At 40.5% G+C, this 21,326-nt stretch overlaps 1 protein-coding gene across 1 annotated transcript; it reads left to right on the top strand.

The window, feature by feature from the left end:
- Positions 1-4,589: 4,589 nt before the first annotated feature.
- On the top strand, positions 4,590-13,883 carry LOC121720157. The gene is made up of 5 exons (XM_042106068.1): positions 4,590-4,618; positions 5,689-5,754; positions 6,304-6,951; positions 8,662-12,941; positions 13,283-13,883. Coding segments are annotated over exons 2-5 (4,995 nt in total). The 5' UTR covers positions 4,590-4,618; the 3' UTR covers positions 13,284-13,883.
- Positions 13,884-21,326: the final 7,443 nt, after the last annotated feature.

Below are 21,326 nucleotides of genomic sequence, written 5' to 3'. Positions count from 1 at the left end.
AGACATATAGCCTTAAGCAGTCACAGCAAGTTCCATGCCATACAACCCAAGATTGGCTGAGTTACAAGGTCAAGTTTCACATCAAAACATAACTGATTTTGTGGGGCTGAACCAGGGCTGAGTGTCGCCGCCCCCTCCCCCAGCCAGCCCACCGCCGCAACCGCCTCTGCCCATCCCACCCCGTCCCACCCTTGCAAGCACGCATTAGAATGAACTGGATGGAACTCGCTGTCATCAGTTTCACATCAAAAATAAAAGATTGACTGAGATATGATCACACTTGCTGTGATTTAAACACAGAGGTCAAGAATTGACGTCATAGGGTGTGTTGAACTCGGCTTGGGCCAAGGATTCCAATGATACCTCATTTTTGCCATTCGGGTCAACAGTTCAAAAGTTACGTCCGTGAACACAAGTCCAACTTTGGCCTGTTGGTGGCGCTAGAGCGCTTGAGGTGCCGGCATGAAACTTGGTGAAATGAATTATTGGACTGTCCCCAATTAGTGTGCAAAATGTTATAACTTTTTACCAGACGGTTCTATGGGCTGCCATTGATTTCCATTGCAAAATAATGCGCATCAGCAACTACTGGCCAAAATGCATTTTTTTCAATTACGGTGCCCCCTAGAGGTCAAATGTCACCAAATTTCTTGAGCGTCCTCCCGATGGGGTCTGAGGTACATGTACTAAATTTGGTTTCGATACATGAAAGCGTTGCTGAGATATGAAATCACTTCCTGTTTGGCGGCTTCGCCGCAAATTTCGATTGGCTGGTACAGGTCAATGCTTCTGTCAATTGTTCCAGAAAGCAATGCACTCATCTGGCATGGTCTGTAGATGGTCTCTGCCAATTTTGGTGAGGATCCGCTGAAATTTGTGACCTGCAAAAACGTGTACGTGTTTTTGATTAAATCCAATATGGCGGCCGAATCAATTACCATGACATCAAAAGTCGGCTTGGGTCGGCCTAAGGACCTCCAACAGTGTTACCAGACACCACTAGTGCGTTTTAATTCTAAGCACAACAGCAGCTACAGGCCAAAAGGCATGTTTCTTAATTACAGCGCCCCCTAGAGGTCAAAGGTCACCAGATTTCTTGAGCGTCCCCCTGATTGGGTCCTGAGTCCATGTACTAAGTTTGGTTATGATAGATGAATGGGTTGCTGAGATATGAGCTCACTTCCTGTTTGGCGGCTTCGCCGCATATTTCGATTGGCTGTTACGGTCAAACGGTTTGAGTTCCGAAGACGAAAAGGGATAACTTTTGTGTGGCTTGGTCTGAAGATCATGTGTGTCAAGTTTGGTGACGATCGGACAAAATTTGTGACCTGTGAAGTTTTAGTTTCACTTTCACTAAAATCCAATATGGCGGAAAATCCATCATGGCGGAAAATGACGTCATAGGGTGCGTTGAACTCGGCTTGGTCCAAGGATTCCAACGATACCTGATTTATGACAATCGGGTCAACAGGTCAGAAGTTACGTGCGTGAACGCAAGTCCAAATTTGGCCTGTTGGTGGCGCTAGAGCGCTCATGGTGCCGGTATGAAACTTGGTGAAATTAATTATGAGCCTGTCCCCTATCAGTGTGCCAAATTTCACAACTTTTCACCAGACGGTTCTATGGGCTGCCATAGACTTCAATGGCAGAGGAATAATAATAAATATAGCTGCAAGCAGCAATGAGGGGGCCAAGCAGTATGGGCCGGAGTAGCCACGGCGACAAGATAGAACTCGGCAGACACCCGCGAGCAACACTTGCAACAAGTGTCACATCAAAACAGCTGATTTTGTAGGGCTGAAACAGGGCTGAGTTATTGCCACCGCCTCCGCCAGCCAGCCCCCCCCCCCACTTAATCACCCCAGCCCGTCCCACCCCGTCCTGCCCTGCCCTGCCCTTGCACGCACGCATTAGAATTAACTGGATGTAACATGTTGTCATGAGTTTCACATCAAAAAATAAAAGATTGATAAAACACATCAGCAACTACAGATCAAAATGCAATATTGCTAATTGCAGCACCCCCTACAGGTCAAAGGTCACCAAAGTTTTTGAGCGTCCTCCTAATGGGGTCATGAATCCATGTAGTAAGTTTGGTTATGATACATGGCAGGGTTGCTGAGATGAGCTCACTTCCTGTTTGGCGGCTTCGCCACCAATTTCTATTGGCTGTTACGGGTGTTGATGTGTTATGTTGTGGTGTTTTGATTATTTTTCCGTTTGCCTTGACTTTGTTAAAAAATTCTTGCTTGCATTTGGTTGTTTAAAATAAAGTTTACGATTTCTTTCGATCTTTTCTCAATCATGTCTTGTTTTGGGGTTGATGGAATTGGGGAGGGGATAGTTTGGGTGATGGCTTCTAGGCAGAAATTGAATAGCTTTTTATATCCTTAGGCTTTATTGCTGTGGTTGTAGTCTGGTTGTGCTTTTAGTCTAATATTGTCTTGAAGTAGGCTAGACCTGGCCCGCTTTTGTGGTGATTGCGATCTCGATAACTATAGCCTCAATAGAACTGATAAACTTAGGTCACCCTTGCCTTATTGAAGTAAGTTTCATGAAGCATAGGCTAATATCAACCCTGACTGCGTGTTTGAACGTGACCAGTGACACAGAAGTGATAGCCTTCGGGGTTGTAAACTGACTTGTTTTAACAGCCTGCCTTTTAATGGGCAAAAGAGAAAAATACAGGGTGAAAAAGCACTTGGAAAATGTGTTTCTTTTTTTTTGTTTGCGTAGGCTAAAGAATAGAAGTCTAATGTAAAATCTGGTGCTTTCATTTAGCTGGTAACTGAAATGTTCATTTTTAGTAATTTCATTACTAAATCAAATCGGCTATTGTCAGACGCTCCGATATTCAATTGCTCTTTGGGGTTTTAATGAAACGGCTACAAACTGATTTCATTACCAAAAAAAAAAGAACCAAAAAAAGGAGTAAAAAAAAACATTGAATGTTACAATTTCATTTCATCCACTGTGTGGATGGTACATTTGGTTATCTTTTGAATATTTTGATATCAGGGGATGGCAAATTAAGTTGAAAAAGTTTAGGGACTTTTATTATGACGATTAACATCGAATAGTTCGCCCGTGATCACGAACCTTCTTCCTTTTCGGTGATTGCTGGCTGAAGGTAAGACGTGTGTGTAATGTCTCGTGAAAATTAATTGATATGTCGGTATATTTGGTTTTGAGGTATTTATAACAGAATAAACTCACGAAAATATTAAAATATGTTTAGCTGATGTGCCTCTAGATAGCCACCTTTGTTACATTTGTTAACGTGTTCGTGTCACACTATGAACGATAAACTCTACAGGGCAGGCAGGAAAGGTAGCGGTTGTGTAAATGTGAATTTGTAACGTTAATAAATCAAAAATGTTAATCAGATTGAAGCAGGCAGTGTCTTGAGAACTGGCTGTTATCTCATGAACAACGTTGTATAGTCGAATACAGTCAAAGGTTATTATTACTGGGACGATGCTTCAGCCATGCTGTAGGCTAGCGCTGTTGGATAGCAATTAACCTTGTATTGTAATTGAACTCACATCTGCTTCTTGAATAGCAGTGTGTTAGAAAACGTGGTACATTACTGTGAAGTTGGTTGTTTTTGAGTCATCTCCGTTAGGAATGCAAGTTCACGTTGTTTACTTGCTATTGAAAATCAGAGGCAGACTCCTAGCAGTGTTTGCAGCTAACAGGAGAACATAACGTTAGCGAGCTAAGATGAGTTGATGTTGGATGTTGGCTCAGCAAGACCGCTTGCGAAGGCAGGCAAGCATGTGTAATTCTTAAGAAATACAGTTATTTAATTAATCTTAAACAGGTGATGTAACCTAGGTTAAATTGGTGTGGTTTGGCAGCAAGCATTCAAACGCGAGGGGGGAATGTTTCTGGCGGCTAAATATATTGCTACGAGGGTAAGTTATGGCTAAAAGACTCTTGAACTGGCGTAGCTGCTATTGCAAAAGGTCACACAAGGCGACAAGCAATTTCGTTGCACGCGACCTGGTCTAAATTATTGTTTTCTGGAGGCTATATTCAGTTGTCGAACGGCCTATTGTATTTTTGATGGTTTAATTAAATGTATGACGTTTTTTTCTCTGACCACCAATGCCATGACTATTATGAGGTGTCTCGTTTGGGTTTAGATATGGGACTAGATGTATACTTTGGTGTTAATACTCTTGAATGCAATGTCATACAGTCCTGTATGATAAGAAGTTTGTGTGTTTACAATGAAAATATGCATGTTTTATAATAAAACATATCTAGGAGTTATGAGGCTGTCAGTAAATGTTGAAGGCATAGTATACAGATTTCATCCTGGCTCAATACAGAATGTGGCAGGTCCTGCATGTCTTTTAGGTAGCTAATTTGCTAGTTTTATACCAATTTAACAATTCTGCTAGTTTTCATGTTAACTGAATGTTTCAAGCCTGTTTATGTATACATTGGAAGAATTCATTGGTAGATTTTAAGAATGGTTACAAGCCAAACCACACGTTTGTAAGTTTAAAGTACATTATCTGTCATTGTAAATGCTAAGTTTGTATCTTTCATAACCTATATATATATTAAATATTTTCCAGATTTTGGATTGCTTTTTGACATACTAAAGGTAAGTGTTAAAAGTTTCAGGGCTTTTATGTTGTATACTATCACATAAACAGTACAACTTCTAGGGAAATTTAGAAACTTTTATGCTGCATTGACAGATACATTAGTTTTATTTATGTCTCATATGCCTTGTACTTTAGGTCAAGAATGTGCATGCCTAACTCTGTAGCTGTAAATGTTTGCAACAGGTTCCATTTCATGGTACTTGTGTGTATGTGCCTAGTGGTATGTAACAATCCTCCAGATGTCAATTCGTTTTGCAGATTAATAATAGCTATAAAGTGACATATCACCCCTTTTGATGAATGCAGTGTGGGCTACCCTTGCACATGAAGTCAAAGAAGCAAAATTGTAGGTTGTGGAGAGATGCTGTAGCACAAATTGATAGTATTTCTGATCAATTTGGCGCTGTTCTGTTTAAGGATGTAAGCTAAATGGTGTTACTGAGCCACCACTATTCAATGTTCATGTTCAGGAACAGCACTGAGGTGGGATAGGTTGACACCTGAATGTTTATTTTTATTTTGTTTGTTTGTTTTTAGGTTAGCGTTTTGATTGATAAATATTAGATATATTTACATCATATCCTTATGATGTAAATATGTACATTGTTATTGCCTGTTCGACCAGGCTTGTGCAACAGGATGTAGAATTACAATTTGAATTAAAGGAAGTAGAATTAAAATTCATATGCATAATTTAAGGGTAGTGTTTAACAATGAAGTTTCACAATATATGTCAGATATGATCGCAACAAACACACAACTTATAATTGACAACAGTAACCAATTACATTTCCAAACTAACCTTCCCAAAACTGAATGTATGTGAGATTCAACACATTTGTCCTGTTGTGTGTTGCCATGAATTGAATTCCACTTCCTGTCATTCCAATTCAAATTCAACATTCTGTGGGGTGGGGCCAATTCAATTCAAATTCCAATTCATTAATTGAATGTAGGCCAATTCTAAAATTCGGAATTGTGCACAAGCCTGCGTTCAACAGAACTGATAAAAATATTTCAGTGTAACTGTATGAGATTTCTGATGTGTTTTCTGTGTGTTTTTCAGATGGCGCCTCCTAGCAAGCGGTCCAGGGCGGCCAAGAAGAGACAGGCTGACTTGAGGTCCACTGAGGTCAGGCTGTTGAGCTTAACTATCTGTCCTGATGTATTATGATTGTGTGTTTAATAAGAAACATGTAATGTTGGACACATTTGATATGTTTCTCCCAATTCTTATTTACAGTAGTTTTTATGTTTGCTTGAAATATGCCCTTACATTTTGAATGTATTTGATTTTAATGAAGGATGTGCTGCATGTCTAATTTAAAGGAGAAATCCAGCGAGTTCTTACATAGATCTACGTTTCTCAAGTATTGTCGGTACAAAAAATGAAAACGTTTGTTTTTACCGGTAGCTGCTGGTTGTAGCAACTCGAACTAGGAAAAACTGATTGTTTTGACTTTGTTTCATACCAACAGTACTCAGTGACCCATGAGAAACGGAGACCTATGTGAAAACTCGCCATATTTCCTTTTAAGAAGTTGCTGAATATTTATGATCTAAATATATATACATTACTGTTCTGAAAGTATGAGTATATTAGTTGCTTTAATGATGAAATTATTAAAGAAGTATGATATGTTAGACTTGGTAACCTTATGATGGGTTTTCTGTGTTACAGGTGCCGTGCAAGAGGTCCCCGGTGGCGCAGGTTGACTTGGTCTCCTGTGACGAGGTTGGGCGTCCTCGTAAAAAAGCCCACACACAGTCTTCGGACGCTATACAGTCTTCGGACTGCCAGTTACAATGCCAGTTACAATGCCAGTTACAATGCCAGTTACAGTCTTCGGACGCAATACAAGCAAACTCTACCAACTCTCAAACAAACTCTACCAACTCTCTGAATATGTGCCATGACAATAATGCTACTGATTGTTGTTCTTTGAATGAATCTGTTGACTTCCCAGAGAGATCTGTGCTGATGGGGTCTTTTCATCAAGGCGATTCACGGTTTGGAAATGTGCGCAACAAGCAGTGTGGTGCCATCAGTTTGACTGCTGTTTTGAAGTCCAAGATGAAGAACGTGTGGAGCTGGGAAACTGGAGATCTTGATGATGTTTTGATTAAGGGAACTGTTCTTTACAGGTCAATGAGTGCACAGGGTAAAATAAGAGACCAAGGAAGGGGTTACATTGCTGTGTCTGAATTGCCTAGACAATATGAAGTGTGGAATTGTGATTTCTCAATAAACTTTGCTGATTCTTACACTGGATTTATTCAGGTTGATGACTATGACGATGCTTTACGTGATGTTGCCATGCCTTTTGATGTAGCACTGCAGCGTGCGCTGTTTAGTAATGATGCTTGTTTGTTGACCATTTGTGCTAACACATGTGCTGTAGTGAATGCAGGAACAAGGTTTGCGTTTGTTGATTCACACGCTAACAGAAACGTCAACCAGAAAGGTGAGAGGACAAGTTGTGTTGCATACTTCAGCTCTATACACTCCCTGGTCACATTTGTTTACGACTTTGCACGAGCTTTTGGCATAAGCACACCAAGGTTTGAGGTAACTGGAGTCACAGTAATAACTAATGCCAACGCCCAGATGGACGATTCAACGAGCTCTGCAAGTTGCTGTCCACTCTACAGCGATGTGGTGAAGCGTAAGCCTAAAGTGTGTGAACGAGTTGTAAGTGGGTCGTCTACAGTTGCAGCTAATTTCACAAGTAGCACAGAATGTTCACAGACCATACCAGACACAAATGCTTGTTCTAATGTAAACAGTAGACCACTGTACAGTGACGTTTTGAGACAAGTTCCCAGTAAGGGTGTTAAGCGAAACAACATTGCAACAGACGATGTCATTCTTATTGATGCAGGTGCGCACGAACAGTCTTTTCAACCTTTACAGTGTGATGTGCAAGCAAATTATGTCATAAGTGATATAAGATTTCACAAACAGGCTTTTAAACCTTTAACTCGTCAAGACCAAGATGCACTGTGCACGCGTTTAGAGCTTCAACATGAAAATGTTGATTTGAGCTTAATGGCAACCATTGATCTCGATGACATGGGATCTCCCTGTAAGATAAAAAGCATAAAACCTGATGGGAATTGCTTTTACCGTAGCCTAGCCTTTAGCATTTGTCACAATGAAGACAAGCATTTGAAAATAAGACGGGCTGTCGTGAAACACCTTCAGAGAAACAGCGCCAAATTTGAAACATATCTGAGGGAAGAATACACATCTGTGCAGGATTATGTGAGTAAATCAAGAATCTACTACTGTGGTTCATGGGCAAAAGAGATTGATATTTTTGCTGCTGCTGACTTATTGCAAACAACTATATTTACTTTCAATGATGGAAGATGGAATATGCACAGACCTACAGACTCACAGACATGTAGAGAGAATTGCATTTATTTAAATCACACTGGCAGTCATTATGAGGTTGTAATATGTGTTCAACACAAAGATGCAAGAAGTTGCGCAGGAATATGCCAGCCTGTAAAGATTGATGACAAGTTGAGGTCAACACGAAAAAGAAAGCTGAACGATGAATCAGAAAATGTGAAAGCAAAGAAAGATCGCCAGCGATATCACAATGACAGCGATTACAGAGAGAGAAAGCGTGCACGTGTTCGGAATAAGTATACATCTGATCCTGAATATCAAGAATTGCTACGTGACTACTCTAAAATGACATATAGGAAAAGTGCTTCCTTCCAAGCAATGGTACGCGAGTATTCTAGTGTCAAATATAAGACAAACAAGAGCTTTCAGACTTATGTGCGTGATTACTCCAAAGCCAAATATAAGACAAACGGGCCATTCCAGAATCTTGTCCGTGACTACAGTCATACAAAATACAAGAAAAACATTGGATTCCAGAACAAAATTAAAGAGCATAATAAGTGGAAGTATCAAGAAAATGAAAACATCCGTGTAAACAAAATCAAAAAAGGTTGTGAAAATTATTCAACATGGCAGAAGAAACAGGGAGACATTGATTTGGCTATTGATCATTTTCGTCAGGAGGTCAGCCGTGGTCCTGAATATGTATGCTCAGTCTGTCATCGTTTACTCTTCAGGAAGCAGGTGGTTGAGTGTAAAAGACATTACTATGAAAGCAAAGGAGCAGAAGTGGCTGCATTGGCTAATAGATGCATAACATTGCAATATTTACATGTGTGTGATGATGAATGTGAACAGAAATGTCATTTGTCTGATAGTCCATTAAGCAAATTATGGATTTGCCATACATGTCATCGTAAAATACTTGGAGGAAAACTTCCCGAAGAGAGTGTCACAAACAACATGCATTTGGATGATATTCCACCGGAACTTAAATGTCTGAACTCTTTGGAACAACATCTCATTGCACGTCACATTCCCTTCATGAAGCTGTTGTGTTTGCCTCGAGGCCGCCAGAGAGCTTGCCATGGTCCTTGCGTCTCTGTTCCTGTTAATAACACAAATGTGACAAATATACTCCCAAGAAATGAATGTGATGACAAGATGATAAGAGTGAAACTGAAACGCAAGTTGACATATAAAGGTCATTACGAGTACATGTATGTCCACACTGATCGTGTCAGAAATGCACTGAGGTATTTGATGGCAAACAATAAATGGTATGGTGATGTGACTATGAATGACGAATGGGTAAACTCTCTGAATGGCACTGACCAGCATGAGGAAAGCACCAAACAGGAAACACCTGCTAACAGTGATGATGACAATGTTCCTGAAGAGCAAGCAGAGGAAGATGTGACTTATATCAAAGACCAGAATGGGCTTTTGTCAGATACATCATTACAACCTGTCGATCTGGGTTCAGAGATCATTGATCAGAATTTTCAGGACATACTTAATGTGGCACCAGGTGAAGGTAACAGTCCAGTGAGGCTGCTGTCCGATAAAACCAACGAGGCAAAATGTTTCCCTGTTTTGTTTCCATCTGGTGGACCTACATTCCATGATGAAAGAGAGTCCAAAATAACTCTGTCTCGGTACCTGAATACACGCATTCTGAATGCAGATGGGCGTTTTGCACAGAACACAGACTTCATTTTTTACGCACAATACATATCAGAGGTGCATCAAGTTGTATCTGGTGTATCAGTGGCGTTACGCAAAGGTGGCGGCAACTCCCCTCTGAAAGACGCATCACCAGACATGTTGTTGAACTCAGACTCCTTGGGTAAAATATTGCGCAATGACGAAGGATACAAGTTCTTACGAGGAATTCGTGGCACACCTCCATACTGGATGTCAGTTCAGAAAGATTTATTTGCCATGATAAGACAACTCTCCATACCCACATTCTTTGCATCTTTTAGCTCTGCAGATTTGAGATGGCCTGAAATGCTGAACTCTATTCTAAGAATAGAAGGTAAACAAACGTCTGTTGACGATCTTGACTGGTCTGACAAATGTGGACTCATACGCCAAAACCCTGTGACAGCGGCAAGAATGTTTGATCACCGATGGCATTGCTTTCTCCGTGATGTAATCATGTCGCCAGCAGAACCCATAGGGAAAATAAAGGACTACTTTTATCGTGTTGAATTTCAACAACGTGGTTCTCCTCATGTCCACTGTCTTTTTTGGGTTGAAAATGCTCCCAAGATTGATAAAGAGAGTGATGATGAAGTGGCACAGTTCATAGATACATACATCACCTGTGAAATTCCACCAGAAACAGATGCAGAGCTTTATGAGGTTGTGAGCAGCGTACAGAGGCACAGCACAAGACACTCTAAGACTTGCCGCAAGAAAAACACAGTGTGCAGGTTCAACTTCCCACGGCCACCATCAAGCTGTACTTTCATCACAAGAGGCGGTAACTGTGAGGACTTGAATGGCAATGATGACAATACAAGTGCGAGTGCAATAATAAAGAATGTTAAAACTGCGTTGACCATGCCTGACATGGATTTTGATACAGCCGATGCATTTTTTGAGTCTCTTGGGATAGATCAAGATTTGTTTGAAAAGGCGTACAACATATGTTCCAAAAAGAAAAGCATTGTCCTGAAACGAAGTCCTGGAGACATTTGGGTGAACCAGTACAACAAAGACTTACTCCGTGCTTGGCAAGGCAATATGGATATCCAGTATGTCACAGATGCCTTTTCAGTTGTGGTCTACATACTGTCGTACATCACAAAAGCAGAACAAGAAATGGGTTTGCTCTTACAACGTGCCCAAGACGAGTCAATGAATGGCAACCTTGATGCAAAAGCAGCATTCAAACAGCTTGGAAGTGTATACCTACACAACAGAGAAGTTTCAGCCCAAGAGGCAGTTTATCGATTAACACACATGCACTTGAAAGAATGCTCTCGCGACGTACAGTTCATTCCAGTTGGTGATAATCCTGTTAGGATGAGTTTACCTCTGCATTTACTCCAAAGTAAAGCCCAATTCCAACAGTGTAATGATGAAAGCAGCATTTGGATGACCAATGTGGTTGAGAGGTATAAGAGCAGACCCCAGAATGCACAATTTGAGGATTTATGCCTGGCCAGTTTTTGTTCTGAATACAGAGTTCTACCAAAGTCACAGGTTCCGGCTGAAAGAGATTCACATGACATTGTACAGCTCAACAACAACTGTGGCTTTGTGAAACGAAGGACCCGAACTGAACCTGCTGTCGTGAGGTATCCCAGATTTTCTCCCACAAAAAACCCCGAAAAGTACTTCCATTCATTGCTGCAACTGTTTTTGCCTTACTATGAAGACTGTCACCTCAAACCGCCCCAGTTTGATACATATGAGGATTTCTATAAAAATGGTGCAGTGAAATGTGGTGTTGATGTTCAAAGAGTGCAGTCGATTGTGGATACCAACAAAGCTTTATTTGAAAAAGAAAGTGATGAGATTGATAGAGCTAAACAGTTGCTGGAAGACAAAATTGATCTAGAAGATGCCTGGGCTCAGATATGTCCTGAAACAGAAAGGGAACGTCTTCGTTGTTTGAATCTGATGAAAAAAAAGGTTGTAGATGATGAAGGTGATGATGATGACAAACTCATTCCTGACCTGACAGCAAACCCACAGACTACATGCACTTTGGAAACAAATCATGTGTCAATGCCCAGACAAGATGCATTACATTTATTGCGATCATTAAATGAAGAACAGTCTGCCATATTCTATGCTGTTCGTAAGTGGTGTTTGCAGAAACTGTTTGGACAAAATCCTGAACCATTGCGATTATTCATTACTGGTGGAGCAGGAACAGGGAAAAGCCATTTAATCAAAGCGATACATTACGAATCTACCAGGCTGTTGTCACAGATTGCTGAAAATCCTGAGGATCTCACTGTGCTTCTAACAGCACCTACAGGAGTGGCTGCATATAACATTGGTGCTGCAACAATTCACAATACATTCTCCATTGGTGCAAATGTCAAACTGCCATATCAACCACTAGGTGATGAGAAAGTCAATTCTTTGCGAACCAAAATGGGCAGCTTGCAAATTCTGATCATTGATGAAGTGTCCATGGTCGACCACCGTCTTTTGGCCTACATTCATGGTAGACTGCGTCAAATTAAGCAGACTGGTGATTATTCCTTGTTTGCCAAAGTTTCCCTGATTTGTGTGGGTGATTTTTTTCAACTCAAGCCCGTGAAAGGCACGCCTCTTTTTGCTGAAAACAAAGGAGCCAACCTGTGGGACAACAACTTTGAGGTTGCAGAACTGACTAAAGTTGTTAGACAAGAAAATGCAGCATTTGCGGAAATGCTTAATCGTCTCAGAGTCCGTAAAAAGAACGAACCTCTCACCGACTGTGATGTTCTCACACTGAGGCAGCGTGAAACTGGTGAGGAATCTACAGACATTCATGTGTATGCTACAAATGCAGAGGTTGATGAATATAACGTGAAGAGACTGCAAGAGACCTGCCCAGACGCAATCAGCATACGTGCTCAAGACTTTGTCCGAAATCCCAAAACTGGAAGAATGGAACGGAAATTTGGCTTTCACACAAAAGTTTTCAACTCTTGCTTGCCTAAATGTGTTTCCTTGGGTGTTGGAGCAAGGGTCATGTTGAAGAAAAACATAGATGTGTCTGATGGCCTTGTCAATGGAGCATGTGGCACAGTCGTGGAAATCATTCAAAGTCAACAAGACGATGACATGCCTGCAGCTATCCATGTGGACTTTGAAGACCCTAATGTAGGAAAGATCCAGAGGTCAAAAGCAAAAAGGGTTTCTGAACGTTCAACGATAGTGGAAGTGCAAGAGGAACAAGTGGCTAATAATGGTGGAGTACGAAGGCAACTGCCGATTAGCCTGGCCTGGTCAGTAACTGTACACAAATGTCAAGGGCTTACTGTTGAAAGGGCTGTTGTATCACTCAAGAAGATCTTTGCTCCAGGGCAAGCATACGTTGCATTGAGTCGCGTGAGAACTCTTGGTGGGCTGATAATTGAGGACTTCAAAGAATCTGCCATATTTTGTGATAACAAAGTAGATTCAGCTATGAAAAGCTTGCCTGAGTTTAACTTTGGAATGTCTGTTTTATCCAACATGAACCCTGTGTGCACAGTAGCACTTCACAATGTGCAGAGTTTGAATGCTCACATTCAGGATGTTCAATCCCATAAAGCCCTCATGAATGCTGACTGTATTTGCTTAACAGAGACGTGGCTCAATGTAGACACTGATGAAGAGCCACAACTTCCAGGATACGTCTTCAAACACAATCCGAGAGGAAACTGTTACAATGACTCCGAGCCAGCCTTTGCAGCGCTGAAACAACAACAAAGAGGTGGAGTTGGTCTGTTTTGTTCAGAAAACGTTGACGTGCAGGTGTCAATTCCAGAAAGATGCAATTTGGAATGTCTGTATTTTGAAATACCACATGCAAATTTGACTGCTGCTGTGTTGTACAGGCCCAGCTCTTATAAGATTGACATGTTTCGAGAACAGTTATTACAGGTCATCTTTGAACTTGAAAAGCATCCTGGGAGGAAACTCATCATGGGAGACTTCAATGAGGACATCTTTGTATCGTCTACAATTCTCAAGTTATTGGAACGGCATGGATACACTCAACATGTGCAAGCAGCCACAACTGAAAAAGGTACATTAATAGATCATGTCTACATTAAAGGCACAGAAGATGTTGTTGTTGAAGTTGTGCAGACATACTACAGTTTTCATGAAGCGATACTGATCTCACTGTTGTAATGTTTTCTGTGATTAATGATATTTGTCTTTGAATAGGTAGGCATTTATATTCTGGCTGTTACACATGACGTCATTATGAGTTCACTTCATATTCCGTCCGCTAAGTGGGGTTTGGGTGGGTGGGTGGTGGCAAGGAGAGAGCATAACACTGGACGGTCCTTGCAAGGGATGGGAGGGGTATGGGGGCCATTTTCCAAAAGAAGTTGCAAATAACGGTAAAGATATACAGATGAATATGTAAATATCAGGGAGCTATACAGTTGATTTATTATATAGGCAACTAACATTTTTTTAAAGTCAGCGGACCATTCCTTAATTGTCTAAAGCATTTTAGACTATGTCTTGTTAATGTTTGTCAAATTATTTCATTTTGGTTACATTACACCACCATTACACAAAGTTATGCGTAATGCATTTAAATGCTAAAAAGAGTCCAAATTAAAGTTTTAATTAATGGACAGACATAGCACTATATAGCTAATGGAATGATTTTATCTTTACCGTCATAGTAAAACCTTAACATTATCAGTGAATTACAGTTAAGACGATAACAGTCAATAACAGCAAACACAGCTGTTCAATTTTAGCCTACAAATAAAATTGATAACAGTAAAATAAAATTAAGCATATTATTTTACACATTATTTTTTTGTCATATATTACAGTCAGTTGAAGACTGGTATTATTATTGCAACACTGAGTTAAAGGACAATATCTTAAATCTTCAATGAAGTGAAAGAATAAATTATGTATGAATGAATTGTCCCGAGATTATGTAAGAATGATGAAAACAAACTAAGAAAACCAATCAAGCCAAGTGCAACTTCTTTTGGAAAATGGCCCCCATACAGGGAACTTTTTTGTTCAACATTTTTATGAATTATAGAATTATACCAAGTGGACAGTCATGCTACAGTTTTCAACATATACAGTTGTGTGACACAAAAAGTGTTCCTGCTTCACCCTTATTGGTGTCATACTGACAAATGCTTTGGTACAGTAAAGTGATGATACCTTGTGTACAAGATCACTTGAGATAGTGCTGATTACATACAAACTCTGTCATTTACTGTGGGATCAGTTCTGTTCCCTTTAAGCTGACACAGGTCAGAGGCCCAGCCTCATCTCGCTGCAACACCAGTTTTTCTTATAAAAGGGCAGAATCTCAAAGGACATTCTGTTTGGTGGAGTTGCCACCAGCACCAGGGCAGTTGAAGGACATGAAAGCCATGGACAGCAATGCAGTCTGCTGAGACAAGCATGTGAGTAAACACGCTAACTGGAGACAGGTGATGTGTAAAGGGGGAAATTCAGAGGACACATTCAGAAGAATACCATTTGGATAAAAAAAAACAGCAGCAACAGCCATTATTCCTGTGTCGGACTACACAGCCATTTTTAGCAGTGATTTCTATGTCTACGAGACTGACAAGTGGCATCTTAGCACTGTGTATCTTTCATACCAATTGAACTGATTAATAATAATAATAATAATATGTTTATTTTATATATAACGCCTTTCTCAAACCCAAGGTCGCTTTACATAGTAGAAGGAAAAGACCTTACCATTTTTGTCTGAGTGATGAAAATACATGTTAGCAGTCATTTACATATTCAGCACTGTCCACTTGGTATGCAGTTCTGTAAACAGGGTCTAATACACATGGTGAATAAAACTAAATTGCATTGTTAAAGTAGTTAAAATATGCATCAGTTGGTCATTTCATTTACAAATGTGTTACAATATATTGACAGACTTTAGATAATTATTTTGTTTATGTAAAAATGCTGTGTTTTGACATGAAGAATTCAGAGAAGGAAGTTTGTTTTTGTTTCTAAGTTTTAGATTGGGTGAGGACAATTCAGTTGGCTACTTAATCAACCCAGGACAATTTTCAGCCATTACTACTGTACAACTACTTGAAATAAGACATATTTAATGGTTTAAGTTTTATTTTTTCTGCCTGTGTAATGCGTTGTTTGTTTTTCATTTCAGACCTGATTTTGTATTAGGCTGTTCTTTTGTGTTCTCTTCTTTTTTGTGGGACTGATTTGTTTTAGCTGCGACTGTACTTTAAGTGTTTTGTTATCATACCAAGGACTAATTTAGATGGTGTGTAACATGATACTTTACTTGTTGATACATTGAACAAACTATTCTTATTTTGTTTTGTTTTGTTATATTATTATCAATTATTGTGAAGTATGTTTTGGCATGAATAATTACAAAGAAGGAAAAAGAAGGAAGATTTATTGATATTATATCAGAAAAGTTACTTATGTTCTATGAATAATGGCATATGGAATCTGTTTACTAACATATTGCTAAATTTCACTGCTGGATCTGTACCACCACAAAACAATGGACTGAATTTGGACTGCAAGAAGTTTTACTTTGTAAGACAAAACTGAACCAAGCACTACAGAGGTTTGGAGTCGGAAATGCTGTCATGATCTTCTGACATATTAACATTATGTGAGTACCCATTATATTTAATTGTACATTTTTTCAAAGACAGGCATCCTAATTCTGATTCATGCACATTTGACAGGATGTAAACTTTAAGAAAAAGACATGTTGGTTTATTTTACCTGTGTAACAATATCATGTAGACTTTTATTGTAAATGTACATCTGCTGTCAAATGACCATACAGAAAATGTTGGCCAAGGCCCAGCAACGTAGCCTTTCGAGTGACCTGCACCAGACACAGGGCATGCTGGGGATCACGGACATCCACCAGCCTCACAGCCTTCCGAGTGACCTGCACCAGTCCTGCTGCGGATCACAGACATCTGCCAGTAACGCAGCCTTCCGAGTGACCTGCACCAGTCCTGCTGAGGATCACGGACATCCACCAGCAACATAGCCTTCCCAATGAACTTCACCAGTCACAGAGCCTGCTGCGGATCACGGACATCTGCCAGCCATGCAGCCTTCCGAGTGACCTGCACCGGTCCTGCTGCTGATCACGGACATCCACCAGCAACATAGCCTTCCCAATGAACTGCACCAGTCACAGAGCCTGCTGCGGATCATGGACACCAGCCAGCAACGCACTCTTCGAGTGACCTGCACTGGTCCTGTTGCTGATCATGGACATCTGCCAGCAACGCACTCTTTGAGTGACCTGCACCAGACACAGGGCCTGTTGAAGATCACATACATCCGCCAGCAACGCAGCCTTCTGAGTGATTTGCACCAGACACAGACATCCGCCAGCCATGCAGCCTTCTGAGTGACCTGCACCAGTCTTGCTGCGGATCACGGACATCCACCAGCAACGCAGCCTTCCCAAAGAACAGCACCGGTCACATCTGCCAGCCATGCAGCCTTCCGAGTGACCTGCACCAGACACAGGGCCTGCTGAGGATCACGGATATCCTCCAGGAAGGCAGCCTTGTGAGGGACCTGCACCAATCACAGGGCCTGCTAAGGATCACAGACATCCACCAGCAACACAGCCTATCAAGATCTTATGTGAGTATCCGTGTTTTTCTTTCTCCAAAAGATGCAATCTAAATGTTTATGCATAGTTTAGTAGGATGTAGCCTACATCACACTGTTAACAAATAGACATTTTGCTTTCTTAAACCTGTAGAACAAAATAATGTATACTTTTATTGTAAATTTACATCTGCTCTAAAATTACCTTACAGATAATGTTTTCCCAGTTTCAAAGAATATACCTTCTGAGATGTTTCAAAGCTGTGGTGTGGCCACTGCCACAGGTATGCACAGAACTGGTCCATACGTCTGTTCCATGGGACACACCAATGGTTAGGACTGTTGAGGCTCATGGACATTCACAAGCCACACAGCCTATCCAACCACCTGTACCAGATGGACAGCCTGCTGAGACTCATTGTCCTTTTCCCTTGGTGGTTGTGGTGGTGCAGACTTGTACTTGTCAGAGTGTCTGTTGAGGTTCATGGACCCTCACCAGCCTTGTCACCTGCTGAGGCTCATAGCTGATCTTGGCAATCTACAACAGCACTACAGGACAGCATTACAAGGCCAATGAGTTGTACATGTGGCCATCTACTGACTAAGGGCTGACAAGCCTGGTTAAAAATATTGACTTTGTGCTGTAGATTATTATTATATGTTCATATCACATAGTCATATTTATTCATATCACATAGCCTTATTTATTCTGCTCTTATAAAATATCTGCTAATACACTGCACATATTTATATCTAATTTATATTATTATAAACCACCTTCTGTAAACAAACTGCATACTGTCTACACTGCACTATATTTCTTGTTGTGCTTATGCTCCACCTGTCTATACTTTGTATATCACATTGCACTTTTCTGCTTTTTTGTACTTCTGGTTAGACGTAAACTGCATTTTGTTGACTTTGTACTTCTACTCTGCACAATGACAATAATGTTGAATCTAATCTAATGATAGGACCATTTAGTAATACAAGGGAAATGTAAGTAATTGGGGATTTAATGACTTCATGTTTTTTCTCAGTTTTATTTTTTACTATTTTGGACATCTTTGCTTTTTGTTTCACCATTTTATGTCATCATTTTATGTCATACTATCTAGGAGGGTAGCTTTCAGGGTATTTGTTTGCATAACATCATGCAATTTATACCTCTTCAGTTTGAACACTTATTGTTAATAATGTTAAGATGTTTATATATTAAGTATAGAAAAGATGTGATGATGTGAATCACATGACAAAAAGTGTCTACCACAGAGTTGTAGCAGATTGTCAATGACTGCAGTAATGACTTTTAGTCCATAAATAGCCTGAAAGTGAACAGACTAACCAGTCAGGGATTAACTAGCCTACATTTTGAGATTTGTAAATCTATGTAAAATTGAATTACACATCACTAGCTATGCTATAATGAAATTGTAATTAATAAAGTACAAATGTTTTTTTGCCTTAAATTTCTTTACTTAAAAAAGACTTTGAGTACTCAGTGAATTTTTAAATGAATGAACTTAAAGTCATGAAAACACATGAAGACTTACAAGCCAAATGCATTTCTGCAAATTGCAGTGCCCTCTATAGGTTAAAGGTCATCACATTTCTTGAACCTTCGGCCTTTGGTTTTGATACATGAAAGGGTTGCTATGATAGCTGACTTTATGTTTGATTGGCTGTGTTGGGCAAACGGTTCTGAATATGGCTTCAAAAATAAGGACGTATGTAAGGTTCAGTCTGAAGATTGTCTGTGCCAACTTTGTGACAAACAGACAAAATCTACAGAAAGTAATGTATTGATAAGGCATGGTCTGAAGATAGTCTGTGCCAATTTTGGTGAAGATGAGATATGTGACCTATGAAAATTGTTTAGCGTTTTTGATTAAATCCAATATGGCAGCCTATTCAACTTCGTTGTTGTCACAAGTTGTCATCTGTCAGCCTAAGGACCTTCCACAGTATTACCAGACACCACTAGCAAGTTTTAATTCTAAGCACAACAGCAGCTACAGGCCAAAAGGCATGTTTCTAAATTACAGTGCCCTCTAGAGGTAAAAGGTCACCAGATTTCTTGAGTGTCCCCCTGATCGGATCCTGAGTCCATGTACTAAGTTTGGCTTTGATACATGCAAGGGTTGTTGAGATATGAGCTCACTACCTGTTTAGCGGCTTTGCCACAAATTTCGATTGGCTGTTACAGCCGAATGCTTCTGTCAATTGTTCCAGAAAGCAATGCAATGATAAGGCATAGTCTGAAGATGGTCTCTGCCAATTTTGGTGAGGATCCGCTGAAATTTGTGACCTGCGAAAACTTGTACGGGTTTTTGATTAAATCCAATATGGAGGCCGAATCAATGACGATGACATCATCGTCAACAGCAGCTACAGGCCAAAAGGCATGTTTCTTAATTACAGCGCCCCCTAGAGGTCAAAGGTCAACAGATTTCTTGAGCTTCCCCCTGATTGGGTCCTGAGTCCATGGACTAAGTTTGGTTATGATAGATCAATGGGTTGCTGCGATATGAGCTCACTTCCTGTTTGGCGGCTTCGCCGCAAATTTCAATTGGCTGTTACGCGTGAACGGTTTTAGTTCCAAAGACAAAAAGCAATGCATTAATGAGGCATGGTCTGTAGATGATATCTGTGAAGTTTGGTGTCGATCGGACAAAATTTGTGACCTCTGATACGTTTTAAGAGATTTTGATGAAATCCAAAATGGCGGAAAATCCATCATGGCGGAAATTGAAGTCATAGGGTGCGTTGAACTCGACTTGGTCCAAGGATTCCAACGATACCTCATTTTTGACAATTGGCCATACGGCTCAAAAGTTACGTACGTGAACGCACGTCCAACTTTGGCCTGTTGGTGGCGCTAGAGTGCTTGAGGTGCCATCATGAAACTTGGTGACTTTAATCATGGGACTGTCCCTAATCATCAGGTATATAGTATTAAGCAGTCACAGCAAGTTCCATGCCAAACAACCCAAGATTGGCTGAGTTACAAGGTAATTTCCTGTTTGGCGGCTTCGCCACCAATTTCGATTGGCTGTTACGGGCGAATGCTTTTGTCAATCGTTCCAGAAAATTAAACACTGATAAGGCATGGTCTGAAGATGGTGTGTGCCAATTTTGGTGAAAATCAGAAGAAATTTGTGACCTGTGAAAACTTTTTAGTGTTTTTGATTAAATTCAATATGGCGGCCGAATCAATTATGTTGACATCACAAGTGTGCCTGGGTCAGCCTGAGGACATCCAAAAGTACTACCAGACACCACTAGTATGTTTTAATTCCAAACACATCAACAGCTACAGGCCAAAATGCATTTTCGCTAATTACATTGCCCCCTAGAGGTCAAAGGTCACCAGACTTTTTGAGTGGCCTACTGATGGGGTTATAAGTCCATGTACTAAGTTTGGTTATGACAGATGAAAGGGTTGCTGAGATATGAGCTCACTTCCTGTTTGGCGGCTTCGCCGCATATTTCGTTTGGCTGTTACGGGAAAACGGTTTTAGTTCCGAAGATGGAAATCGATAACTTTTGTGCGGCTTGGTCTGAAGATGTTATGTGCTAAGTTTTGTGAAAATCAGACAAACTATGTGAGGCGTGAAACTTTTTAAAGGTTTTTGACAAAATCCAAAATGGCGGAAAATCCATCATGGCGGAAATTGACGTCATAGGGTGCGTTGAACTCGGCTTTGTCCAAGGATTCCAACGATAACTCATTTTTGACAATCGGGTCAACAGGTCAAAAGTTACGTCCGTGAACACAAGTCCAACTTTGGCCTGTTGGTGGCGCTAGAGCGCTTGAGGTGCCGGCATGAAACTTGGTGAAATGAATTATTGGACTGTCCCCAATTAGTGTGCAAAATTGTATAACTTTTTACCAGACGGTTCTATGGGCTGCCATTGACTTCCATTGCAAAATAATGCGCATCAGCAACTACTGGCCAAAATGCATTTTTGTCAATTACGGAGCCCCCTAGAGGTCAAATGTCACCAAATTTCTTGAGCGTCCTCCCGATGTGGTCTGAGGTACA

The sequence above is a fragment of the Alosa sapidissima genome, chromosome 1, assembly GCF_018492685.1.
Source record: "Alosa sapidissima isolate fAloSap1 chromosome 1, fAloSap1.pri, whole genome shotgun sequence".
Lineage (NCBI taxonomy): Eukaryota > Metazoa > Chordata > Actinopteri > Clupeiformes > Clupeidae > Alosa > Alosa sapidissima.
The sequence above is the reverse complement of the archived record's forward strand: the minus strand, read 5'-3'. Positions and strand labels throughout refer to the sequence as shown.